Raw genomic sequence first — 19,480 nt, forward strand, 5'->3', positions numbered from 1 at the left:
AGGATGCTAAGGCAGTCATGGACTGCGGCACATGACACAGCCAAGGGAGCTGGGTTTTTTCGGCACGTAGAAGAGGACACTAATGGGGAGAATAGGTACAATCTTCCACTACCTTGGACTGAGACTTCCAGGTGTCTCTCCCCACCTACATTATTTCATAACTCCAAGAAAATCGGGCCACAGCGCAATCTTGTGTGAAGGTAAAAGAGACAGACAGAGAAGTTCATAAGATACATTCGGTAGCAAAGTAGGCATGAAATGGGAAGGGAGCTGCATGAATGAGAAAACTCCACATCAGAATAGCTTACATCATACCACAGGCCATTCCATCAGCTGAAGTGGCCATACAGCGCTTACCATCTCTGGTAGCTGTCTTGTCCAGCTTCTCAAGGAAGAATTGGCGTCTTTTCTCTTTGCCAGCTAAGCCATAAGCATATGCAAAGAGTGCCTGGTTATACGTGTTGTGGACCCCATTGCCAAATGCAGTCTCCAAACAGTTCATACCACTCTGGACGACAGGATGCTAGTAATGCAAAACAGAGTTGGGTGGTCAGGTACTTGCATTTGTGTCTCTGCTTCTCTTTAAATACTGCCATTACTGCTTAAGCTGCCATTACTGACCCTCCAAGCTAAAAATATACACGATCCATGGCACACTGTAGTGTGCATCCTGTCAAAAATGCCCTGCCAGTGGTGCTGCCTTCTTTCTGCATTTATTTAGAGACAGCATGGCCGGACTAGAAGAGCACTGGTTCTTTTCCTGACTTGCAAGATGATCTTATGCAGGTGAATCTTTTATTTCTTGGTTGCTTTATCTGTGAAATGTGGATGATTTTTGCAGAACTACATAAAGTGTATTGAGACCTCATAATGAAGCAGGCTGTCTCAGATGGGTGTTATTACTCATTTGCTAGTTATAGCTTTCAAGATAACTCTTCACCCCTTTTAGCCTTACAGACTATCTCTGTGAGCTCTACTTCATCTCAGACATCACCAGCACACTACTATGTCCTGTCTCTGCAGCTTCACTTACAGATGTGGCACCAGATTTTGGAGCTTCTTATGAAGATATTGGGAACTAAATTTATATTGCTGAAGAACTATTTGATTCTGCACAATGTTTTTATCCTGCCACTCTCAGGATGCCCTACCGCACAGTATCTGAGGAACGTGCAAAACTCAGCATGCCTAGAACATTTTTGCCAGATTGGGAACAACTTTCAGCTTCCCTGTTTTACAAAGCACTGAAAAATCGGGGAGGGGGGGACCAAACCAGGGTCTCAAGGGTATGCAGGAGGTGTATTACAGGGAACAGGACTTGGCTCTCATTCCTCCATGCCTAGCAAGTATTACCAACCAGCAGCTCATGGTTTTCTTGCATTATTAACAATTACGTAGGGAAATGGAAACACAGCTGCTTTGATCTGAGAGATCCATAGAGAGACAAGGACAGATACAGTTTATAGGACTGAAGATTTGGATAGCTGGAACTTTGGACTGGGAAATTCAGAGAAAATTCCAAACTGGACTCTGGATGGGCAAATTCAGTTTTGATTTTGCACCTACGTAGACTACCATTGTTTAATACAACTGGATTCCTCGGGGATTTTTCAAATTAATCCACAGGACTGGATACGTAACTGGTTTGTAACACTCATTAAATACTTATGGCAACTGCAGGGCTCTGGAAGCAGATTTCCTCAGCTGACCCTATGGTCCTACCATCAGTATTTACTACATTGTTAAAGAATACGGATGCGAGGACTATGACTTGTGCACTGTTTGACAAATGACTGATTGGACTAATAGGGCATAACAGCACCAAATACCTACTGCGGCAGTGTGTCCAGCCTCCAGCAACGCTGCCACAACATAGGCTGTGAGTGAGTATTCACCTTCTTCTCCACCCTGAAGAAAACACAAGCAAAGAACAGGTCAGTACAGTTGTCCGAAAGACACAAACCAGGAATTATTTCATAGTTCAGATACCAGTTAGATTTGAGGTCAGAATTAATTTCTGTCTCCCTGTGTGTACAAGAACAAGAAAGATCAAGTTCAATCAGGATAAAGCCAAAGTTACTTCATGCATTTTCTTGGTTTTTGCACATATGCAATAAAGGACATTATAGCCTGTGGCTGAACATATAATGCAGTGGTGGAAAATAAAAACTGAGTTTTCTGACTCAGAAAGTTGTACTTGTTTCTACCTCATCATCACTAACAGGCGTAAGAATTGTTCCCTGCTTGTATATGAGAGACACGAGAGAATAGTACTGGGAAGAGTAAGGGTGCGGTGATAAGCTGCTGTCTGGCAGAAATGACCCAAACCAATCCCAATGCCAGGACGGGAAGTTTGGGACTATACTTGTCTCAGTTACCTTCAAAGCATTGTTGAAATGTGACCCAGTATTTTCAAAGCAGCCATCTGACTTCTGCTTGCTTGCCAGCCAGATCAAACTTTGAGACTGGACATTGTCATCAATGTAGATGTAGCGACTGGCTTGTGCAAATGATTTGTACACAAAGGCAGTGAGCCTGCAGGTAAACAAGAAACAGGAAGCAGGTAAGGTGTGAACAAGACTAAGAAGATTTACCAGCAACTGGATATGCATAGAAAATGACATACAATTAACTCCATAATGTCTGAGGTAATAGAAATAAGTGTCTCGTAAGTTTTAAATAAATAAGGTTGTTAAAATCCTTGTATTAAAAACTGACCTGAGGTTTCTCCATTACTGTGCTAAAACCATTTTTTCAGAGCAGGGGTAAAGTATAGGCAGAGCTTGATGCTTGATGACAGTCAACTGTAATCTTAATAAAATTATGAAATAAACTAGGTGGGAAGGAACCACTGGAAGTCTCCAGTCCAACGACCTGTTTAAACCAGGGCCAACTTTAAACTCTGTCAGGTTGCTCAGCCTCTTGTCTGATCACATTGTGAAAATCTCCAGGGATAGAGACATCCACATCCTCTCTGGGCATTTGTCTCAGTGCTGCAGCCTTCTCCTGGGGAAGATATTTATTTTTCCTTCTACCCAGTTGGAGTTTTCCCTGTTGCAACCTGAGACGAACTCTTGTCTTTACTCTGTGCACCCCTGACAGGAGTCTGACTCTGTCTTTTCTCCAGTCCCCATCTAGGTAGTGGAAGGATTTACCCAAGTTCCCCAGTAGCCTCCTCTTCTATAGGCTGAACAAACACAGTTCCTTCAGCCTCCCCTTGAACATTATATACTCCATCCCCCAGTCACATCATCCCTTTGTTGCATCCTCTTCAGTTGATTAGTCTCCTCTATACTAGAGGATCCAAATTAATTGAGCTGTGTCCATTCAGTCTATTAAAAATAAGAATCACTTAATACTTTGGTGATTTTTCAAAGCCTAAATTTCCTGCGCTAGGGAAACAGGCAGTGTCATCACTTACCATACACTCCCTTCCCCATCTCGTGTCCCAAAGGAGCTATAGGATCCATCCCAGTGTTTGTATGATAGCTGTTTTTGGTACCCTGAAACACAATAAAGAAGACATATTTTCTAATCACAGAAAAGGCCTAGCTCTGCTGTTTCTCCAAGCGAAGCAGTAAGACTTTTGGATTTATTATTATGTAGTGTATGTCTTGTGAATAATGTCAGCCACTATGAATTCTAGCTGCTTTTGCTTTGGGAAGTATGACAAGCTTCTTTGGGGTGCCGTCATTGCCTGCTCTATGCAACAAAAGGGGTGCCAGGATTCAGAGATGAGTGTTCACCATGTAGAACCTGAGAGTTCAGTGCACACAATCACAATATTAGATGGAAGAATGTGAAAGCCTCTCACCTGTGGATAAATACCCAGTACCCTTGAGCCTAATCTCTTCAGTCAGCTGCCCAGTCTTATTCAGATAATCCAAGGCATAGATGTTGGGTGTGAACAAGGCCATGTTCTGTTCTCCGCAGCCATAAGGCATATGGAGGAGGTTCTCCATGTTCCTCAGGGCTGTACCCAAAATGTCTCCTGAAGAAGGAAAGAGATAAGAGGTCAGTTCAGTTCAAACATGATTTTATTACGCAGCTTTATACATTGCTTGATATTGCCTTATTATGAACCCAAGAGCAATGACTAGTATAGCTTAATCAGAGTAACCAAAGACACAGCTTAGATGAAAGGCTGAAATGCCCCCATTTTATATTTTTTATTTGGATGCTGGACACCTGGGACAAACTAAGAATTTGAGAAAAATCTGAGCACCAATACTGGCTGGCATGGGTTCTGAGAAACAGCGATGAACCCTTAGAAGGGTTAGACTTCCCTGCCCTTTAGAACCTCCTTTCTGGTTTGTGTGTTCATGTGTGGGGTATGACGCTGATGGGTTACACAGGCTGTATTGCACACCTCACACTGACCCAGGCAAAACAACTGTGTTTAGAAAACAATCTGGGTTCAGAACCTCAGAAAATTCTCACTGAAGAGAACAGTCAGTCTTAACAATGACTTTAAGTCTTATTCCATGGGAACTTAGGTCTGACAAACGTCTTTCATTATGCAGAAACATAAGTTTGAAATTATGGAGTCAGCAAAGTTCTGAAGTCTTCTTTCCAAGAAACAAAAATAACTTTTTTTTTCACAGAAGCCTGCCTTATCTTACTTTTCAGCGGAATTAACTGTTTTACTATGTAGAACAGGATATGCTAATGCAGCAGTTATAATCTGAAATGCAATGAAAGTTGAAATAATTTGATGATTTTGTCCTTTTTGATATGAGAGAATTCTGAGCAACTTTTGTCTTTCACTTCCATTTTGCAAAGTAGGAAACGTTTCCTCTAAAATCAGGATTAAGTATTTCCTCAACGTTACATTAGTTTGGCACAGGTATACGTGATGGCACTTGGTGCAGCGCCAGAGAAATGCCATTTACTTTTGGCTTTAGTCTTAGTACTAAACTTACCAATGACAGAAAAATAAGCTCTGGCTGATCCCTGCACTAGGTTTCTTGGCAGGCTGAGAGACACTGGTTCAGAAAATGTTATGCCTGATGAGAAAATGTAAGAACAAGAATTATTAAGATCATCTTTTTCCAGAAGCCTTCACTTTGTATGCATTACTACAGTGACTGCTACGGTCTGCAGTCTGGGTAAAGAAAATGCTGCAGAGGCTTGCCCAATGAGTCAAAGGTATCTCGGAAAATCCTGAATTGAAGCCCAGCACCTTGACCCCGAGACCCTCTTTCTTCCCCTGGAAGGGCCTCTGGTTTTGTAGGACAAAACCTACGGGACAGTGATGCAGTTCCACTGACACCACGGAATGAAAGAATGAAGTTGCCTTACCTTTTGTACAGACGAGGGAGCTCTGAGTCAATTCCTTTTTAATACCTTCAGGCTGTTTGTTTGCAGGGAAGCGGTCAGAAAGAGGAAGAAAAAGTGTAGAAAATCACCATGAAACCGTGACTATTTAATAGCGGAAAACAGCATGTGGATGTGGCTATCCAAACGGTGCACCCCTTGCACCCAGTCCTACGCTATCTCCACTAGAATACTTCTTGGCCCATGGCTCCCTCTTTCTTTTATCCAACACCCTGTCCAGAGTACATTCCTTCTTAGAAAGCAGTTATAAAATAGACATTTCCAGCCTCTGAGAGGGACTCTGTCCAACTAATACTATGCAGCTGCTGCCTTATGATGCTCAGGATACATTATTTTCCTCTTATATCTGCCCTCCAACCCCCTCCCCAGTGTTAGAGTCACAGGCTAAAGACACTTATAGGTAAGGTGTGGAATCTCCTCCCTTCTGGCTACATCTCTGCTGACACCCGTGGGGTGTCAGGGCATATATGCTCGTGGTCGCAGGAAGAAGACAGTGGCAGGAGGACAGTGGATGTGATTTACACTCTCATTTCACGTGGAGAAGCCTACTGTACACAGCTCCGTGTGTGTCAGCTGCCTTGCCTCCTCACACTAGCTAACTGCTTCTAAGCCACAGCTGCAGGAATTGCAGTTTCCATAAGGCAGAAAGCACATGCGGATTTACTACTGTACCTCAACAAGGAGGGTTTGAACCAGGGTGTCCCTGCGAATTGTCTCCTCTTCTGGGGATGTGCTGTTTCCAGTACCTCTGGTATTCAGTTTGGCCTCAGCAGTAACTGTGAATTTCACCTCACCTGAAAAGCCACCCACCAGCCCAAGAAAAGAAAGTTATCTCCAACGTCTGCAGTTACCCCTGGTCTTCACTGACTCTCCCAGCCTGACGGACTGCTGAGGAATGTATTCTCTCTGAAGGCAGCTCAGCTCAGTAGAAACACATTTCATATAGGCTCCACATCTGTCTGCTAGTGGCAAGGAGTGGTTGCCTGAGGCCCTAGCATGAGGAGCAAAACGGGGGCGATCCTGGCCAAAAAGCTGATGGTACTATCAGTTTCCACCTCTTCTTAGCCTTGGGCTGAGTTTTCTCTGGCCTAGGGCAACGTTGCAATAGTTATAGCTCTGCTGCCTCTCTCCTTCAGATGGAATTTGTTGGCTGAGGGACAACACTGAGGAGTAGCCTCAGTGCTGCTGCAGCACTGAGAAGCAACCCTGAAGTGGGCAGCTTTGCAGGTGTTGCTCACTTCACCCCTGCAATCATTGCAAACTGGAAATCCAAAGGAGTTTTTTACTTGGAACAAAATGCATTATTATCAGAGTTACCAGGGGGAGGCAGCAGCTTTCTTTTTTTTCAGCTCTGGAGTATTATTTTGCTGCGTATCCCATTTTCATCTCACTATAACTTTGCATCTTTCTCAGTGAGTTTGAAGAAATTAGTCATACCGACTACAGGGTTTTAGAAAGAACCTTTTAAAGCAGAGGTCCACCTGTGGTTCATTTTGAGAAGAGTCTTTGCTAATGAAAAGTTTTTCTTTCTTCATCTTCTGGGGCACCTAAACACGCAAGCCATTGTAATTGCTTCTTTTAAAAAACAATGTTGACATGACGGCAGTGTGAATTAACACAGCTGTAAAATCGGGGAGGAGCAATGTCCTTTTGCCCATTGAGAATCCAGTCCAAAATTAGTAGCAAGTTTTATTCTCAGTGAATAGAGTTGGTTAAGTGCAAAACTGTCAGCTGAATGGTCGCAGGTACATGAAATCCTGCCAGTATTTCATACATAATGTGGCAAGTGAAGAGTTCTTCCTAAAACAGACAGGAAATGGACTACTGAAACTAGAAGAGGTAAAACGCTGAAATAATTCATTGCTCATTCAGTGCATCTAAGGAAAGTATAGCAGAGGTCGAATACTAAATTTGTGGAGCAATTAGTGGAGCTGTCCAGAACTGCCTGCCCTGTGGATTATGGATCTGCATTAAATGCTGGGAGTGACAGAGGCAGAAAGATCAAAAGGGGTATATCAAGGTGATGAAAAGACAAACCTACCAAGTTTGTGAGGGCTAACAGCCCAAATATACGTTTTTCTTTCATTGGCACACACCCTTGCTGTGTTGCCCTCTGGTGAAAGGATTTCTGCCTTGTAGTCACCCGATGTTGCCAGTACGGCACTGATCTGAGACAAAGAAAGAAGGAGAAAGATTACAAATTAAGCAGGCTGCTCCTGAAGTCAGGCTGCAGGGCAACAGAGACTTGCTGGAGAAGCTATTTGTCATCTGAATCTGTGGGATGGTACCAGGACAGAAGGATGGAGCATTTCTCTGGGGAAGCGGCAAGCCTGTCTCTTTTCTGCCCACTGTTAGTGTCTGTTTTTGACAGAAGTACACCAAGGTGTCTGTGCTCATTAGTGAAGTCTTCTTATGAGTTACTGCTACATACCACATACTCAGTATGCATTGTGTTTTGCACAGCACTGTACCCATACACTCTGCTCAAATTCCTCCTTCAGGAGCAAAATGAAGAACTAAATTATGTACAGATGAGGAGCAAGTTCTTACCTTCCATGGACCAGCCACAGTGATCATCAGCCACATTTCCCTAATGTTATGACACGGGGGGGTGGGGGTGGGGGTGTCCAGGGAGAAAGGGTGAGAGAGTAATGTGTCAGGCTAAAGCGTAAGTTAAACACTTATTTCTGCATTTCTGATGCCTGATGCAGGAGAACATTGGGATCTCTGGGAAAAAGACAAGCCATATAGGAAGTAAAGGGGAACTTGATATACCTGGATGCATTTGTTGAGGTAGTTGAAGACGTTGGCTATTAAATTAAATTTTTCCCCTCGAATGACAGAGTATGGCAAGGTGAGATCCACAAAGAATGGTTGGAATGCTGTCAGTGAAACAGGTGAGGAGATGCCAAATCCAGCATCATCCTGCACGCAGAAAGCACTGGCTTTCCATTCTGTGATGGTGTCAGGAATGCTGTAAAAGACATTGACCTCTCCCCTGGAACTGAGGAAAATAAGAAAAACAGAATGAGAAATTATCTTTGGCATTTTCAAGGCAAATTATAGAACAGGCTCCCTGCTTGAGTTAGTACTTCTGTTTTCATCTCACTTTCTGCAAGATACATCTCCATATTTTAAAAAATATTATAAAGCTGGAAGTAAAGATGAAGGTGCTGGTGAACTACATGGTAAAAAGCGCTGGGCTGGGAAGAATACTCAACTTTTTAAAATCAGAAATACCATTTCTTTAAATACCATCTCACCCAAACATACAGAATAGAACCAATAAATTTGGATTAATGTTCTAGAACAACCCCCAGATGCATAGTTAAGATGGAGATATACTCATTGTAGATGCTATGATAGCCTGGAAAGAAAAACAAAAAACCCTGCGTTTTCTGCTGCTGAATTAAAAAAAAAATAAATGAAAAAAAACAAGTTTTGTTCCTGCTCTCTCTTGAACAAATACTCTTATTTTACTCTTAGCCCTTATTCTTTCTCCCCATCAGAAAGATAGGGGCAGAGCACAGAGCAGACGTCATTCACTGTTCAGGTACGTTTGACACTGCGTACAAGTTTGGGAGCTCAACACTCATTGAGCGATATGGGAAAAGGAGATCTGCACCTACAAAGCAGTCGTATGTTCCATGGCTTCTTCCCAGAATTCATTTTGGCAACATGTACCAACTCAAAGATCTACGTGAGAGCTAAGAAGTGAAGATAAAAATACTTACTCAGTATGAACCAGATCCCAAATCCAGGTCTCGGGGAAAAATTTCCGAACAGTGTTAACACCACCCCCAGCAAGAATCCTTGACTCATCTAGAAGATTGTGCATGGTTAAAGTATAATATTAGAGAGGTCAGGCCAGAAGAACCTGAACTGCTGTCAGGCATGCTCAGCACCATAAATGAACACTAGGTGTTCCATCTGAGCTTTTTCCCATTCTTTTTCACATAAAAAAGGAAAATTCTAACAGATGTAGGGTACGAGAAGAAACAGTTCCTTATATATTCTCTTTTCCCATGGGAAAATACTAGAAAAATTAGCTATTTCACAAGACATTTCACTTTATTTCATACTGAAAGGTCTCATCATCCAGTTAGAAAGGCACGTTCCCTGTCCTCTACCACTAGCTCTCTTTGATTTGCAAATGGGGAACAGCAGCCAGTATTGTCACCAAAGCTTATAATTCTTTACAAACCTCCCTGAGAACTCAGCCATTTTTACCCTGCTCAGTAGTTAAAAGTGGTGCTGAATATCCAGTCTATTGGAAAACTGCTTTTGTTCATCTAGTCAAACTACAGGTCTAATATGAGGAACCAAGGCCTCTTTCCAGTTTTTCCATGGACCCAGTTGTGATGTCCAACAGCTCATTTAGCACGGAGGTACCTCAGATTTCCTAGACATATAATGGAAATAACAATACTTTCTTATTTTGCTGGACTTAGGATCATATAACGACAGAATCATTGAAAAAAAAATCTAAGTTGGACGGAACCTCCAGAGTTCTCTAGTGCAATCGCCCTGAAGTAGGACTAACTTCAAAGTCAGCTCATGTTGCTCAAGGGTCTTGTCCAGCTCAGTTTTGAAAACCTGCAGCAACGGAGATTCCAAAACCTTCTGGAGAACCTATTCCAGCGGAGCACAGCTCTCATGGGGAAGAACTTTTCCTAGTGTTGAACAGCAATTTTCCTTGTGGCAACTTATGACTGCTACTTTTGCTCATTTGCTGAGCAATCTGACTTGCAGAAAGATAACTGTAACTCCTGCTGATCTATTAATGCTTTGGAGACTATGTGCTAAGGATGTTAAGTGCAGCGTGAACTCTAAACGTTGGGAATTGACATTATTTTTCTGCACTGGCAATTCCTTTTAAATACTTAATTGAATTGTGATTTGGTGAAAGGTTCTGACCTGGAAAACCCTGAAAAAGTAATATCAGTTTATGAAAGAAGTAGCATCCCAGAGTTCCCTGTCTTTCCTGTATGCACCCTGTACCTACGTGAGAGAGAATTGACTCTACTGCAAGGACTGTCAGAAAGAGATTACTAGAGGCAAATTGGGATGCATAAACCTATTCCCCCCAAAACCCTCAACCTGCTTATTTTATGCAGGCAACAGTTTTGAAGACCGGGCAGGCTGGAAGTGGAGATACAGTATGAACTTTCCTTTACCTGTGCCATAGACATTGACAGGGGTGAAACCATGTTCCAAATAGACTGGGTAATCTTCCATATCTGATTTGTCTTCATTGCACAGAACTGGCTTCCGTAGCACAGAATTGGTGAAAACCTTCAGGCCCATATCCTGAATGTGAAAGAATCAATCATGTCACTCAGGGCATGCGTTAGCCACCAGCACGTGCCTCTTCTCCCACCTGGGTTATCATAGCTCATCTCTCTCCTCCCTCCTCACATGCCACCCTTTCAACCCTGAAAGTCACAACTCTTCCACTCTGAGCTCTATGTCTTTCTTATGGAGCAGTGACACCTGGCGTTCTGTGAAGAGCTGTAACGACGGGGCTTGTGTTAGGTCTTAAGCCATGGGACCAGCAGGGAGTGGAGGCAAGTGCATCAGGAACTAAGCGGCCTGCATCACGGGCTCGGATCTTTGCTAGGAATGCTCAGATCTTTACTAGGAATGCCTGAGGTCATGAGCCAAGGCGATGGTCCAGCTTAGGACATACCTACTCAAGCATGGGCAGGATCCCAGCGAATACACCTAAGAGTGACTCGCAGTCTTCCTGAGGAGCAGCAACTGAGTAGGATGAGAAGGCAGAAACTAGGTGATCAGAGACAGAATCAGAATCAGCTGCCTGCTCTTAGCACTGAGAACCACCACCTGAGAAAGTTTAATGCTAATGTGCATTCTGGAATACTGCCCACTTACAGAACCACACAGAGCACATACCCTGAAAATCCTGTAGACATCACCATCACGACTGACATTCACAGCTTCGTAGTACAAGCCATCAAAAAAGGTGGTTTTGATTGGAGTACACCTCTCTGGCTTGTCATCTTCCAGGTTGAGGCCATTGTAATAATAGCCATATAAATCACTCACACGAAGTTGGTAGTACACCTGGGAGGTGAGGATGACTAGTGTAAGCACAAGGAAAGTCCCAGGCAGGTGCAAAATTACATATATTCAAAGCTTATGGTGGCCCCTGAGCAATCCCATAGACTGGTGGGTTTGCCTGGTGATGCCTACCAGGAGACGAATAAGCAAGTTGGCTGGTGATATGCAAGAAGGACTGGACTCTACCCACCTCATTCTGAGCCACAATGGCTTTGTGGGGTGAACTTGAGCAAAAAGCATGGAGATATACTCCTGAGTTATGCAGAGAGGAGGCTGGAGTCCAGCAAGATACTAGGTGACATGTACCGCTTTTGTTCTGAGCCCAAGGCCTGTTTGAGTCATAGAATGAGATTTTGACATAATCTTTCCCCAGGAGGAACTCTGCTTTCAAGGATTTACATTAGGCATATTCTTAGGACATGTCTTACACTTCCATGTTTACCAAAAGTAAATGTTCCACTATCAAATTCTGTCTTTCAAGTGTATAAGCCATAGAGCATTCTTCAATCAGTGAGACTGAGTCTGTTTCCAAGGGAAAAATGGTAATTGGAATGTCATTCTGGATGTCACTATGTCAAAAGAGCACAGGCCTGGGGACGTGGCTTACGCTCTCAGCAGATAACTCTCGCTCAGGCTGAAGAAGAAGGACACTCTGATCTACAGCTCTCAGGGCACAGTAGGAGTTGGCAGCAGCTTCAAGGTGGAGACCAACTTTAGAGCCAGGGAGACCCTGCTCTTCAGAGAACTCAAGCTGGACCTGGAAATTAATAAATCCAAGACAACCACACAGAAATGAGGAGAATCAGCTTGGCATATAGATCTAAATCTCACCTTCCACCAGCACTCAGTCTACTCTCTGTGGGGCAAAGGCCCTACTGCTACTTGGCCCTTCTGAATGCCACTTGTGTAAAAATCCACAACCTAGTCACCTCCCTTTCTCCGCTCCATTGAGAATTTAGTTTGAGTTCAAGCATACGTGCCAATTCCAGGGACAGGTCCTCATGTTCACAGGCACATCTGTACCTTTTCCATTCCTAAAGGTCATCCCTAGAGCAAGGCTCTTGATGAAGTCATTCCCCAAATGTTCTTTCAGCAAAAGCCAGCTGATAGGAAATAAAAGTTTTTACCTTGTTTTTGAAGCATACATCGCTGCGTATCCATGAACTGTCAGCCACTATCTCCCCATGAGGATGCACTGTGTAGAGCAACAGCCTGGCGCTGGGGGCAAGCTTCTCAGTGACAGTTAGCGTGATGGAGAATGCACCTCTGGGAGCTGTGGAAGTAACATGAAACAATGGAGAAGTAGCCAATAAAAGAGATTAGACAAACCTCAACTTTGGTGGAAGGACCACACATTTATCCATAACATACCAGCACCTTTGAAAATAGAGAAGTTGGAAATTGGAAGATTCGTCTTGCAGAGGCTGAGGAACAGCTCCCATCAGCAAGAAAACAGATACAAAGTGAAGGATGATGAGAGCAGGGTGCTTTAGAGAGACTTTGAGATGAGTTGAAGTTGGGCCTAGGGCTGAAGCATAGGGAAATCTGTGCATGATTTCTATGAGAAGAGCGAAACACTGCTTTTGGGTCTCAAACCTAGAACTTCCTACACCAGAGGAGATAGGCCAGTCTCCTGAGTTAAGGGACAGCTCTCTTAACAGAAGAAATATGAATTTCTTATCTGCATGGATGACAACTGCTAGAGTAGGGACAGGAAATTTAGCTTTCACATAGGTTTTGGTGAGCCACACTCTATTACACACCTTGGTATTAGCCCCCAATATTAAGGAAAAACCACATGGCTTCAAGCTGATTTCATGAAGGGAAAATTATGTGACATAGCTGTCCTTTGATGAATGGGATGCCTTTCCCTAAACCATAAGGGAACCTATACTGTGCAGCCGTAGTGCACATATACCCAGAGAAAGACCAAAGATAGCAAATACCAAGCAACAAATCCAATATGAGGAGTGAGGCTTACTTAAGGCACCTACTGAAGACTGGAAATAGACCAGGTTCTGCAAGAAAAGATATTTCTAACAATGAAAGAACAAAGTTAATTTTGTTGTGATTGGTAGGATCATTGTCACTTGTGGGTAACTGGAGACTTCTGAAAATACAATGAATTCCAAGCAGTTAACTGCTAAATATCCCTGTCAGATGGAACACCTACTATTTCAAACTTCAGAAAGTTTTAGCCTTCTAATTGGTGAAGTCTTGGATGTCACAGAGTAAGTGTGAAGCTGCAAATACTCATTGGCAAGAAATAAAACTGAATAAGGTTACATTCCTTGGTGTCTGATCACAACGAAGTTTTCATGTTTCAACAAACAAGATCAATTTGATTAAGATATGGGAGAATTGGCTAGATGCTGCAGCAAAAGGAAATGATACTGAGTGCTGACAGGTCATTGTGTTTAAAAACTAGTACGTGATTTAGCTGCAGTTCTCTGTTTTCATCCCTTCTTACAAAACTTAAAAATGCTCTGGTGCTTGGAATGATGCTTTGAAGTACAAGCACGTAATATGGCCTAGAACTTACCACGAGAGATGCTGACTTGCTTCTGGCCACTGAGAACAATTTTTCCTTTTGTCATTACCTGGTCATAGAAAAAAAACTCATGAGACAGGATCAAAAGCACCTCCTCCCTTCCCCCATGAAATCATTGATTTTGAGTAGCATTCTGAGAGGGTTCAAAGGCCACCAAGTCAAGCTGTGATCTGTAACCACTGTCTGGCCTGGATATTTCTGCCTTATATGGTCTTCAACAGAAGGTAAAAGAAAAGAGGTGCTTGAGTCAAGGTAGGACTTACTACATAGTAGAAGTTTGTGTGCCTGGCATTCCTGTACCCCTCTCTGTTCAGGACATAGTGAACATTGATCGTTCTCTGCTGGCCACAACTGAGCTTCTCCTTCACTGGCTCGATTTTCACAAAGCTGTTGGTCCGTGAGTAGAAACGCCTGACAAAGAATAAGGCTTGCAGCTCATTATCATTCCTCCAGGTGAAGAAGTCTGCACAGTCATCTGGTGCCTGCCTGACCTATGAAGCAGAAAAGTCATACATGGAGAATCAACAAAGTGGAATATAAAAAATGGCAGGGAGGTGAGAGGCAAAGTCATCTTCCCTCTAAAATATTCTATTGGGAAGCTGATATTTTGGAGCTGCTTAAGCCAAAAGCAAGAGATGTGACAAATTTGTATTTCATGCGTCCAGAGTGGGGGGACTTCTAGATACCTTAAAGTATCCAGACACCTATGGCACACTGCAGTAGGGAGGATATTTCAGATTCTTGAAGGATTGGAGCAAGTTGTGAATTGGAATGGCACTGTTTTCGAACAGCCGCCTTTTTCTCAGCTTTTCCCATCACACCAGAGAAAAAGTATGAGAACACGAGAAGAAAATTTGATGGTAACAGGCATGAGTGTCTGTCAGCAGAAACTCAGGGAAGCAGGCAGAAGCAGGGAAAGAGCCTAGCATGCATCCAGACTGGGTGGGGGAAGGCAGGGCACCCTGTAAGGTAGGTCCTCTAGCACACAGATTGAAGAGAAGGAAGGTGGCTGTAGAAAAGGCTTCTGAGTGGTGCAAAAAGTAGGGAGGTGCTGAAGATCACTGCAGCACCCAAACACTCCTGGAGTGCAGTCTGCCACTCCTCAGACACTGGTGCTTTCTGATACTAATTTCACAAAGGTTGCAGGTGTTGGTGGACTGACTGCCTACCTTCTTCAACTGAAACAATCCTGCCAGCACCCACCGATTGCTTCTAATCCCTCTCTCCAATGAAGGATTTTTTTCAGGAATTAGACTGAAGCCCATATTTACTTACTCTTAGCTTAAAACTGGGATTAAAGAAGTTGGACGTGTTGATGGAAAAAGCAGCAGTGCCATTCTTGTCAGTGGTATAGTTGGCCAGGTATTCTTCATTGAGGTCCAGCAGGACAGTCCTGTTAGCCACAGGCTTGCCATCCACATTCATCACAGCGATCTGAACACAAGGAAGAAAAAACTCCAAAAGAATGGGGAATCCTCTGCTCACCAGAGGATGCTCACTTAAGCACTGAGGACAACTGCAGGGAGTAGGAATCAAGAGTGAAATGTATTTAAGAGGCAAATGCTCCTCAATATCTTGAAGGAGCTGGAGTTCTGTGACAGACATAGACCGGCAATTCCTATCAGTGCAAGGACAAACTATATGTCACAGAGGGAGAAGCAATTGTTTATATACATGATCTTTTATAAAAGATTCTTTTAATGAAAAGTCCTCTGTTTCTTTTCAGTGACCATTAGTTCAGTCCACCATCGCATAAGTTAAAAACTATTGAGTGAGAGATGACGGTTTAAATTCTTACCTCATGCTCTCCCCCCCGAACAAATAGAAACAGAGGGACTCCAGAGGACACAGTCTTTGGAAGGCACTGATTAACAACCCTAAAGCAGATGACTTCATGGCTGCAGGTAACCTGTGGAGCTCAGCAGCACCTCCCAGCTCCTGGATATTTGTGCATACATTCTATCTCTATTGCATATCAGGATGATGCTGTATGGCTTATCCTCCTTTCTGTACCTGGATTTATCCTGCAAATGCAGGTTGGTAAGAATATGGAATGTACTCCAACACCTATATGGCTTTAGGTCAACATCCCTGGGACTGCGTGATGCGATGCAGGGTAAATTCTACCTTCAGTTTAGGCACAGCTGTTGCTGAAGAAGTTTCTTCCCCACTTATATGATCTTTCATTCACCCACCTTTCAGGCATTCCCTAATTACGGCAGAAGAGAGACCCTAACACTCCAGGTACAACATAATTTTTCTCTAGGAGCATCTGACATAATGAGAGAACTACACAGCAGTCATTGTCGTGCATCATTATCACAGGACTTTGTCACCACAGAGTTAGGGGACATCCACAAATAGGGCAACACAGAGATCATCATGCTAGACCTCAATAAGGTTTGATCTAAATGTATCCTCTCAGGTACCCACCTCACCATAGTAAGGAATTCCCCTCTTGTAATAGATATCCATATTCTTGAATATCACTCTGTCATTTTCTTCGTTGACTGCAACATAGTCATAGCCTTTCATCTGGATACCTGTGAGACACACCCAGTATAAAGGAGAGGAAACAGAAATGAGACATGGGCAGAAAACCCTTTCTTTTGAAAAGCTATATGGAGCAGTGATGCTCTGGAGGGAGAGCTACCAAAAAAAAAAAAAAAAGGGGTGATCGTCGGTTGTGTGCTGCACAGACTAGGATCCAGGAGGTTTCTCTCAGAAAGTACCACCTATTAGCGTTAATCAGATACACCCAAACTCCACTTGTCTCATACCTGTCCCATTTTCAGTGACGGTGCTTTCTACCTTGAGGCTGGTATACATCCTCGCATAGTTGCGGTAGAGCTGGAATGTTTTGGTGGAGATGACAGTGTTGAGGCAGCCACCCTTCTCTAGCTGAAGAAGAAGCACAAAGTAGAAAGCCATTTTTCTTAAGGTCTGGAAAATTGCTCCTGAATTTGTATTAGTGGGTCTCTGAAGAGCTTCATGCCTCGGCTCATATCTGCAGCTCCTACTTTCTACTCACTCCACTTCTACCTTAAATTTCTCACTCCCTGTCTCCTTCCCAGATAATTGTTTCAATTTCATCTACCCTTGCACCTGGAAACCTCTGTCCTCATTCCCCCTGATCCTCTCTATTCTCATGTCCCTTCTCAAACCCATCTTGCATGATGCCTGGCCTCTATGACACTTTGAGTCTGATCTAGTGGAGAAATTAATCATTAGTTTAATATTAAGTCTCCTCAAAGATTCCTAGTATAGATTGGCTGATTACGCTTGTTAAGAACACAGCTCCAGTGTTTTAGGAATGATCACAAATTTATAGATTCATAAGCTTCCCTCCCTCCTACTGCCTCTTTCTGAGGAAAAACCAGTTTCCTAATAAGTTTATTGGTTAAAAACTACCTTCATGGTCTTTCATCATTGCCTGTGAGATAGTGAGAAAAAACATGCCTCTGGGATTGTCTCTCTGGTGGTCCCCAGGAAATGAATGAGGCCACCAAACACTGTGCTACATGTTGGGCAATAAAGCTGACAGGGAAGAAAGGCCTTGTCATGTTTCATACCAGTCCAGTGACAGCTGTGCAGGTTTCTTTCTGTTTTTGCTCACATCGTGGACTATAAAAGTTCTGCTGGCACACACTGACTTGGGCATTCCCTTGCACCGGCTGGCCGTAAGTGTACCTAGGAGAGGAAAAGACACAAGAACCCATTCATGTGCATGAAATCTACAAAGACTGCATAGCAGTACAGACTCTCAACCTGTCAGGAGTGCCCAGAGCACAGACAGAAGAACAGCTGAGAAACAGGACCAGTTAGCCCTAGCAGAATTCCCTTCAACTAATGTTAGGCTCTTTCTGGCATCTTGTTAAAAAAGCCTGCTTTACCATCACCTTGGTGTAGTCATTCTTCAAGGTCTGAAGCTGGAAAGTAGTGCTGGGCTCCCTGCTGCTTGCTTTTTCTCATTAGCGCCTCATGCAAAGCAGGTCATATTTGCAGAAAGATCCCTATTCACCCTTTTAGGTCATGTGGCCCTGCCCTTTGGCAGTGCCACAGCCAGCAATCTTAATCATAGACTCTTCTTCTTTACTATAATAACAAAAAAACAACAGCTAGCAAGTAGCTCTAGACTCTCCCAGTTCTAATTCTGCTATGTAGTGGGAGGAGGGTTATCATATTTCATGTCATGGAAGTCATAGCTAAAGGAATTGATCTAACCCATACTCTGAATCAGCAGCAGGGTCCCTGCTTCCCAGCATGGCACACCATCCTCTATCCCATGTTTCTTGTGTACAAATTTGTTGTCCTCAGACCTGATACTTACGAAGCACAAACGTTCACCTTGACTTCTTCATCAAAGAAAGAGATCCTCTTTGGCACACTGGTTGTCACTTCAAATTTTGGCAGCACTGGGAAAGCAATGTGAATAGGACTGCTGAGCAGTTGCATGCTATAGGCAGGTGTGTGTGAAAGACAGTAAAAAAACAGTTGGCAAAGGCATTTTCACCAACAATGGAGAGAAAATGATTCAAAGAAAAGTCTACCTAGGAGATGGCTTTTGGATATTATTGGAGACAAAATAACCTTTAGTGGGAAGAGGAATGACTTCTTTAAAAAGTAATAATAATCATACTAATAATTACAACAGCCACAGTAAGGACCGTGATAAATCACTTCAATTGGCTGTACGCATTTTCTTCAAGAGAAAGGTGGGAGTAATGCTGATGTCTCAAAATACTTAAGTCCTGGAGAACAGAAGTTATTATGAAATCCAGCCCCATTGAAGGAGAAAAGCAACAGATTAAGTGAAATAGTAAAATCAAACAGGTCACCATCACTCCTTCTTTTCAGCTTATCTTTTGGCCCTGGTCACCAGCAATAATGACAACATAGATGGAAAAGGCCTTTTTCTCATTCACCCGGACACATGAGACTGAAAGGTATGAAAGACCTCTGGAGGGTAAGCAGGAAAGGTGCTTTATTGCCCTTACAAAAAAACTCAGGCAACTGGGAGTTGTCCAAGCCTTCTTTGGGAACTACCAAGGAAAACTTGTCACTAAAAGAGGATAAAACTTGTAAAATAAAAAAATTTTAGCAACTCCCTTGATATGGTCTATTCCAGAGAGTAAGCAGGTCACTATGTGGGCTTTGGCATCTCTACCACCCATTGTTTTCCATCCTGTGCTTCCACTGTCTATCTAGCCTCCTCCAGTAACAATCTGGTACCTGTTATTTGATCTGTCAGATAATATCTTCAGATTTCTACTGCATATTTTAACCTAGTGCTCTTTATACGATTACGACCTCCACAAACCAGGATAGGCCTGACATTCATTTTGTCTCTGAACAGATGGAAGGTGTAAGACCTGAGTGAGAGGATGTGGAACCCAAAGTCATACAATGACTTCATGCCAAGCCTGTAAAAAATTAGACTCCTAATTTAATTCCTGAAAAGTAGAATCATAGAATCATAGAATGTCCTGAGTTGGAAGGGACCCACAAGGA

The 19,480-nt window shown here is 43.1% G+C and overlaps 1 protein-coding gene across 2 annotated transcripts in view; it reads right to left on the bottom strand.

Moving 5' to 3' along the window:
• The window catches only part of LOC142065041 (ovostatin-like), a 34,009-nt gene that overhangs the window by 6,759 nt on the left and 7,770 nt on the right, over nucleotides 1-19,480 (bottom strand). For both annotated transcript variants that reach the window (XM_075110770.1, XM_075110780.1), the window contains exons 7-28: nucleotides 18,300-18,384; nucleotides 17,542-17,659; nucleotides 16,750-16,870; nucleotides 16,403-16,512; nucleotides 15,245-15,403; nucleotides 14,233-14,460; nucleotides 13,961-14,018; nucleotides 12,546-12,691; nucleotides 12,026-12,175; nucleotides 11,251-11,421; nucleotides 10,515-10,647; nucleotides 9,072-9,159; nucleotides 8,113-8,341; nucleotides 7,379-7,505; nucleotides 6,010-6,131; nucleotides 5,302-5,353; nucleotides 4,923-5,006; nucleotides 3,815-3,991; nucleotides 3,422-3,503; nucleotides 2,379-2,535; nucleotides 1,834-1,908; nucleotides 358-523 (exon numbers count right to left, since the gene is read on the bottom strand). In XM_075110770.1, the coding sequence (XP_074966871.1) occupies nucleotides 358-523; nucleotides 1,834-1,908; nucleotides 2,379-2,535; nucleotides 3,422-3,503; nucleotides 3,815-3,991; nucleotides 4,923-5,006; nucleotides 5,302-5,353; nucleotides 6,010-6,131; nucleotides 7,379-7,505; nucleotides 8,113-8,341; nucleotides 9,072-9,159; nucleotides 10,515-10,647; nucleotides 11,251-11,421; nucleotides 12,026-12,175; nucleotides 12,546-12,691; nucleotides 13,961-14,018; nucleotides 14,233-14,460; nucleotides 15,245-15,403; nucleotides 16,403-16,512; nucleotides 16,750-16,870; nucleotides 17,542-17,659; nucleotides 18,300-18,384 (2,838 nt within the window). The remainder of the gene's footprint in view (nucleotides 1-357; nucleotides 524-1,833; nucleotides 1,909-2,378; nucleotides 2,536-3,421; nucleotides 3,504-3,814; nucleotides 3,992-4,922; nucleotides 5,007-5,301; nucleotides 5,354-6,009; nucleotides 6,132-7,378; nucleotides 7,506-8,112; nucleotides 8,342-9,071; nucleotides 9,160-10,514; nucleotides 10,648-11,250; nucleotides 11,422-12,025; nucleotides 12,176-12,545; nucleotides 12,692-13,960; nucleotides 14,019-14,232; nucleotides 14,461-15,244; nucleotides 15,404-16,402; nucleotides 16,513-16,749; nucleotides 16,871-17,541; nucleotides 17,660-18,299; nucleotides 18,385-19,480) is intronic.

The sequence above is a fragment of the Phalacrocorax aristotelis genome, chromosome 1, assembly GCF_949628215.1.
Source record: "Phalacrocorax aristotelis chromosome 1, bGulAri2.1, whole genome shotgun sequence".
Lineage (NCBI taxonomy): Eukaryota > Metazoa > Chordata > Aves > Suliformes > Phalacrocoracidae > Phalacrocorax > Phalacrocorax aristotelis.